This window comes from Pteropus alecto, unplaced genomic scaffold (genome assembly GCF_000325575.1).
Source record: "Pteropus alecto unplaced genomic scaffold, ASM32557v1 scaffold81, whole genome shotgun sequence".
Classification (NCBI taxonomy): domain Eukaryota; kingdom Metazoa; phylum Chordata; class Mammalia; order Chiroptera; family Pteropodidae; genus Pteropus; species Pteropus alecto.
This window is the reverse complement of record NW_006433378.1, coordinates 20,359,237-20,366,738: the sequence shown is the minus strand read 5'-3', so window position 1 is coordinate 20,366,738 and position 7,502 is coordinate 20,359,237. Positions and strand designations below refer to the sequence as shown.

The window sequence follows — 7,502 nt, the reverse complement described above, 5'->3', positions numbered from 1 at the left end:
TGTGTAAATATCACTGACCCCTTAAATAATATTGAGTGACTTATTTTGCTAGAGTTGAACTGCTTGTGTATAGGTGGACAAAAAGGATCAGTCATTTAGATGTCTAGAATTGACTATATTGTAGTGAGATGACATAAAGGATAATGATATCCTTTATCTGGTTTTTCCAAGAACAAAAACAGTAGTTAAATATTATGGCACACTGTTCATATATTTGTTCATTACCAAATATTAAGTGCCTGCTTCCTCCCACCCTTATCCCTGATGGAGATAATGACCTTGAAGAGACTTTGGCTTGTCCATGATAAAAATGCATCATATCTATAAGTATTTTTGTGAAAATAAATATCTTTTGACTATATTGGGCTTCTTGGGAGAAAGACATTGCAGCCTTTTAAATTAATGTTATAATAATTTAAAAAATTGACTAAGCCCGTTCCACTGTCATATTAATTCTTATGGGTCACGCTTATCCATTGTTATTAGATTACAGTTATTGGAATAAAGTTTATCGAGTTTATTTAGAAAGAGACTTGGCTACAAAAACTACTTATTAGCTTCTGATTCGCTTTGGTGTTTGAACATAAAGGGTGAGTCCCGTTGTCCTCTGAAGTTCCTTCTGGCATCATGCTCTGGTCACATGGTAACTTTTCTGAGTCAGCTTATACCTTGTATATGCCTTTCCGTCCTTTTTCCTTACAGGCGTTGCCATTGTCATCTTAAAGCATGTTCATGTCCCGTTAGCTATGGGAGAGTAACTGGTTAAGTTCTGCTTAAAACATTAAATGTCAACAAAAAACCAAACAGAGCATGGGTTAGTAATGAGTCCTGGTCAGAAGGGAGAGTGTGTGATGGTAGGATGGTGGTATTTTTGGTGCTACTGTCAGATCAACAATCATCTTATCCAAGCAAGATGAGTAAGGGATGAAGTGTGGGCTGGGATGACCAATAGCTTTGAAGCCATCAACCAACCTTCTTAATCCTGGGACTAAGTATGGAAGCCTTATGATTTAGTTACCAAACTACTAAACTTTCTTTATGAGGATGAAGGCTTCTCAAGAGACAATTATCCTGGAGATTCACAAGGTGTTCTGAGGCAAGCCAGTCTGAGCCAAAGAAGCTCCCACCCCAGTTTTCTCAGCCCCACCCACCAGCAAGGATGTATAAAAGCTCAGTAGCCTGAAGTGACATTCACAACTCAGGAACTAGCTTCAGCAGCTTACCCACAGCTCTCTGTCTGGTACCATGTCCTACAACTGCTCCATGAGGAACTGCTCTTCCAGGCCAATTGGAGGACACTACACTGTCCCAGTGGCCCCAGTTGCCACAGCTTCTACTCATGATGCCGACTGCCTGAGTGGCATCTGTTTGCCCAGTTCCTTCCAAACTGGCTCCTGGCTCCTGGACCACTGTGGTCAGGAGACCTGCTGTGAGCCTCCTGTCTGCCAGCCAACATGTTACCAGCAAACTTCTTGCAGCTCTGGCCCTGGAAAGGTGACCTGTGTCTCCAACCCCTGCTCAGCTACCTGCAGCCGGCCACTCACCTTTGTCTCCAGCAGCTGTCGGCCCGTGGCCGGCACCTCTACTGTATGCCAACCAGCGGGAGGAGTTTCCTCTGTCTGTCAGCCAGCCTGCAGTGTCTCCAGGACATACAAGCGGTCCTGTGTGTCCAGCTGCCGAAGAAATTGCTAACTGTAGGAGCCAGTGAGTGAATCAAGACTCCACGACCTGCCAACTGTGTTTCCAGGATCTTCCAGCTTGCTGCCTGTCCCTGAATAGCTCTTCGTTGCTGACACCTATTCTGACTGCCTGATTGCTGGCTACTAGCCCTAAATAAGCTGCCTTTGGCAATCTGTGATTTTTCTGGCCACCACCAAGCTTATTTTAAGTGTTTATCACTGGTGGCGCATATGCTTCTGGATGTTTCCAGAAACTTTACAACCCGCGTCCCGGTCTCTGGTGGTTTTGGCATGTTTTGACCTTGTTGTGTCTCTGGGCTTTTGATTTTTTTTTTTCCTCTATAAAGGGAAACTTGTCTTGCTCTGTATTTTTCAATAAACCTGTATCAGTTGGCATGGCACTTATATGTCTCAATAGAGTTCTTTATTTGTGAGGGTTTTTGCTGTCATCAATCATCCTTTGCCGGTTGGGGTCTGAAAATTCTCTTCTGAGATTAGAGTATGAGTTCAGTTATTGTGTTTCATGAGAAACAGAAGATTATCTTATATTTTACTTGGTTAGAGAGTCCTTGGCCATGTAGTGAGGCAGAGTGACTTGTCTGCCATATTTTCCCCAATTTGTAGAACATAGAAAAGTTACTTGTGAAGACAGGCAGTTTGGGCAATGATACGGCGAAGGGGGCAGTGGAGTTATTTAGAGGTTCGGAGTCTTACTTCACCAAAGGAGCACAGTGGAAAACTTCTAAGAAGATCCCATGTGATCAGACAAAATGAGGGGAGAGGAGGGAGAGTGATAACTCAGTTTTCAGGCCCTGAGACTCATGGCATCAAAAGGATGGCTCCAGCTTTATCTTCTTGCTGCGGCATGCTCAGAGTAAATTAAAGCTTTGTGTTTTTGTAAATCTTGGCAGGAGAGACTTAAAAGTAAGTTTCCAAAGCATGTCTGTTTATTTTAAGACTTATGGCCTTATTTTGTGCTTGTTCCCCCCTGGAACCCATATACTGATAAAACAAACCATCTCAATTGGTGACTGACATGCTAACTCCCTTTGTCTTTTTAAAAAGTGAGAACTGGCCATCAATTGTTTTGCTTTTGTCTGTATCCTCTCCTGTATCCAGAAATACACCTTTGTATTTCCTTTTCAGAATTGCTCAGGAAGAAACAGAAGAAGAAGCTTTTTAAAGAAAATGGAGGCAGAGGAGGTATATATGCCACAGGCAATGGTGCCTTTTCTCATAATGGAGGTGCTTAGTGCCTTGTGGAGAATGATCATTTACCTCAGTTGTCAGCACAAAATAGTTTTCCTATTTCACTAATGGCTTTTCAGAGAGGCAAAATGTATAGGTGATTTTCAGACAGATGGAATAGCTAATTTTTTTCTATTGTTGACTCTACTCTTAGAATAAAGGGTCTCTCTAATCAAAGAAATGTTAGTGTGTGCGACTCACATTAACGTCTCTTTAAAAGCAAGACCTGCATTTTATCATACTTTCGTTCCATGCCCCTTCTTTTTAGAAGTAATACACTGGCTTTCAGAAATGCTCTGCTTTATTCTAAAATACAAATCACTAGATGACCCATTCAAAACTGTTGTTTACACGACTCTCACTTACTGTTCATTTTGCTCATTTCACGTATGATTTGGAAAATTCAAAGTTTTTCACGGGTTGACAGATTATTAAATTTTTTTCCCTTTATTATTCTTTAGCTTTCTAGGTTTCAATTAAAAATTGTAAGGACAGATGCCTTCTTTTTATTTAGATGACTAATCATCTAATATATGAGATTATATATTAGTAACATATAATATAGGTTTTGTGGGCTGATACCAATAAACTTTTGCTCAGACTACTTATTGTCATGGTGTGAACATACGAGTGTGTCACAGCTATCCCGCCGTGCTATTTCCTTGCTTTTATTTCTGTTTGGGATATCATCTATTTTGCTATTAGATCTCTTTTACTTGTACTTGAACTTTGAAAGTTTTCTTCATTCTTGGTTTGATTTCATAATAAATGATCAAGTTTCAAAGTTTGTGTTGAGAACAATCCTTTAAAACATAGGGCAGTGACGATTTCTTTTCTTGGTCCAGGGCCTAGAAATTCTTCTTGTGTGTAATAGCCTGTGGTGGTAAGGAAGCAGCCTGAGGGCCTTTAGTTAGTTAGTTAGTTAATTTATTATTTTTCACAGCTATAATTTAAAGGTGAAAATAAGTACAGTACAGCTAAATGGAATTATTAGTTGGTGTCAAACACTGTAACTATACAAGCTATGAATGATGTTGTTTCCCACACCCTTAGGAGGCTAAGATGTTTGTAGGAAATTTAAAGTACAGCATAGATGCTTCACCATCACTGTACAATTTAGATTTAGTTTTTCAGTTTTCATGTTCTCTAGTATAAGAACAAATCTAATAGAGTTAACTTTTAATTCATTTGCCCTTAAGACATGAAAATCACTGCTTTAATTTTAGGAAATGGTAGGTCAACATCAGAGTTGGGTAGGTGGCTGAAGATTAGTAAGATTTTTTGTTAAATCTATAATTCTCTTGGGCTGGAGTCCAGTGGGTAATTTGAAGTGGCAAACTCTCTGACTGACAGATCCTGGAACCCAACTGTAACTTTATATCTCCCTCTGTTTTGTCTCTCCTTGCTCTTATCTGTGAATGACATTTCTGATTCCTCGAAAAAAACTTGAATCAACAATTGCCCACTTTAGTTTTTAAAATTCTCTGGTACATCATGCTACTTTAATATGTTTTGGAAGCTTAGACTACTCGTCTTTCCTTACTTTAAGATAATTGAGATGAAAACTGTAACACTCAATGACAGTTTGCTTTCTTGTAGTGCCTTTCATGTGTGAATCACAAAGCCTTTTGTAAACCATAACTCAGTTCTTGCATCAATCAGGGAAGCAGGTCCAATTAATATTTTACAGATGATCATGAAACAGGCCCACAGAGTTTCAATGAGCAGTTGAAGTTCAGGCAGTCAGTGGGAAAGTCGGGGTAAGCACTTGTGGAACTTGTGACATGCGCCTTGAATTTGATGCTGTAAGAAGGATGAGGAATTAATAAATGAGCAAGATAAATGGCGATCCATTTGAAAACTGTTTTGCAATGAGTAGTAATTGTTCTGATGAATTATTTAAATTGTGTCTTGGCTTGAACAAATCTGAAATTGCAGTATATTTTTTCCTGGTAGCTCATCGTGGCACACATTTTTTTTTTTTTTGGTAAATTGACCTTTGAATTTAGCATTTAAGTTTGTGTATAAATATGAGGTTGCAGGACTCCCAGTAGAGTAACTTTTGTTGGCTTCTTATATATGATGTAGATAACTAAAGAGGAAAGTATTTAAAAGATGCAGGTATGTAGAATATGCAGTGGGAAACATAAAAAATAATCACAATTGATACAGTATAATATTTAGGTATGCAATGAATAATTAAAAACTGGAAACCTCTTTGTGTAGAGGTCATTTAGTCAGTCCAACCTCAGTTACACTTAAACCATCCCACTTAAGAGAGAATTCTATTTGCTAAAAGTCCTCGGTGAAGGAGGACTTCATTAGATAATGTTAGAAAATGGTCTGTTAGTGAAATGTGTACCTCTCTATCTGTTTCAGGTAAAATGATTTGCCACTAAGGGAGGTAGACTGGGCCTGTGGCTGCAATTTGAATCAATCACCAGAGGACCAGGATCTGCTCCTTAGCTTTACTTCCTATGCCTTCTGATTTTGTTAGTTTCCCCAGGGTTAGCAGACCCTGGGGGCCTGAGTCAAATTAGCCAAACTTAAAAGAGACTGATGTATAAACTAGAGTGGAAATTTAATTCACATTGAAATCCAATTAGCTTATTCGTATTAGGTACTTAGTGCATTTTATTTCTATAAGCCTAGGCTAATTAGAAAACCAAATTAATATCAGAATTCTACTCGAAGAGTCTAGTTCAAGAGTTGGATCATTTAAATGGCATGTTCATTATGTCTGAAAAAGATATATTTGTCTAGTGGACAGCGAGAATATCTGCTTGGCTGATCAGATGCCCTGAAGGTCTCTACCCTTCTGCAAAGATTATATTACCTTTGACATGTTTCCATTAGTTGGGCTGCAGGTTCTCTAATGATAATTTTCATTTCACCTGGCTATTGATATGCGGAGGACAATTTAGTCTGGAAAAACCCCATTTAGAAGCTCTCTCTTCAAAAATTGATTCTTTCTGAATATGTCCACACATTTTATCTCTTTCGCTTTAGATTGATTTTTATTAACTTCTATTACCATGCCCATCTTCTGAATTATAGCTCCAGATTTTGGGACAGCACTAAATTTGTGACTCCTCTTATTCTTAAATTACATACGATACATAATTTAACCCCTCACATTGCAAATTAATCATTCCTCTTAGTTCCTTCTAATTATATTTTAGTACTTTTTTCTCTTGTGCCCAACTTTTTTCAATATACTTGCTATTTTTGTACCTCTTAGAATACTATCTAAATCTGAAAGCTTCAGAGACCAAAAGTCATTTTTACTGTGGGGCTCACAGTGGGTTTCTGGGTAAAGAAAGAAAAGCTAGTGGCTGTGTTGATATCACCAGGGGAAAAAAGACACTGAAGTTAAGAGATAGAGTGAAAGATGAAATTGGCTGTCAGGCCTAGTTGATTCTTTTCCTGTAAGGTCATTCTATCAAACTTTACTTCTTTTGTTAGTTAACAAAAGCAACTGCTAGCTTTAGGTCCACTTCATAGTTCAATATCACAGATAACCATGGTCAGAAGAACAAGGACTGAGCAATATTTTATGATTAGTCTAAGAATACTGACCCTTCACCTTGACTTGTCACCTTCTCGCTCTATGGCTAAGTCGCATGCAGGAAAAGACACACTATCTTAAACCACCAAAGATGTTTGTGTTCAATTTCACCCTCACCCTAAAAAATGGGAATTCGGTAATAGTAAGAGACATCCTGAAGAAGACAAGTCTTAGACTATAAAATTAATGCAGAAAATGGAAAGCAGTCTTGCAGTTGGGAACAATTCACCCTTCTCAACACTGCTTTCTGGCACTGGACATTCTTCCAACCTTAGTTCCACCTGCATAATTTTTGATTCACAATCAACTGCAACACAATTGCATCGAAATCTAAGATGCGTAGTCTTCAAAGAGCTGACCCTTCTAGACTGGTAGCGTTCTCATCGTTTCAAATAACTCCTGGGGCTTGCATATGCCTCACCACTTCATCTGTTGTAGGAGATGCAGGACACACATGGTCTCCTTAGACTCTGGAATGTCATAGTGTTTAATGAGAAATAAAATGAGAAGAAAAGATTACTTATGAGTGGCTAAAGCTATTTGAAGGTACTGAGAATTGTCTTTAGCCAGTTTCATCGCATTGGGGACATAGGCCTACCTAGGTGAGTGGCTGGAATCCCAAGTCAAAGACAGGTCAAATTGGAGAGTGAGAGGGAACTGTTGAGGTTATCGCATTGGTATTAATATTTGTAAGAATCTCCTTCACAGGAGATTCTCAGGAGATCATGAACTGTCTATCTACACTGAGTATTTCTAGTAATACGAAATTCAGATTTTCTGACAGTAAACTAAGTCCATCTCAGGGATTTCCAGTTACGGTATCCTGGCAACTTAGAAACTACAGTAATTTTAATTTCATGGCCAAAACGATATTTTCAGTCTCATATTCTCATTCAGAATTTTGCCACTTCCCCACCAAGAAGTGGAGTCGATTTTACCTTTCCTCGGATGTGGGCCTTTGTGACGCCCTGATATATAGAGTGTGGCAAAGTGATGTTGCATGACTT

At 38.8% G+C, this 7,502-nt stretch overlaps 1 protein-coding gene across 1 annotated transcript; it reads left to right on the top strand.

Annotated features, from left to right (window-relative positions):
• Nucleotides 1–1,245: 1,245 nt before the first annotated feature.
• On the top strand, nucleotides 1,246–1,692 carry LOC102897416 (keratin-associated protein 11-1). The gene has a single exon (XM_006908292.1). It carries the CDS (start codon nucleotides 1,246–1,248, stop codon nucleotides 1,690–1,692), a length of 447 nt encoding a protein of 148 aa, XP_006908354.1.
• The last annotated feature ends 5,810 nt before the right edge of the window (nucleotides 1,693–7,502 follow it).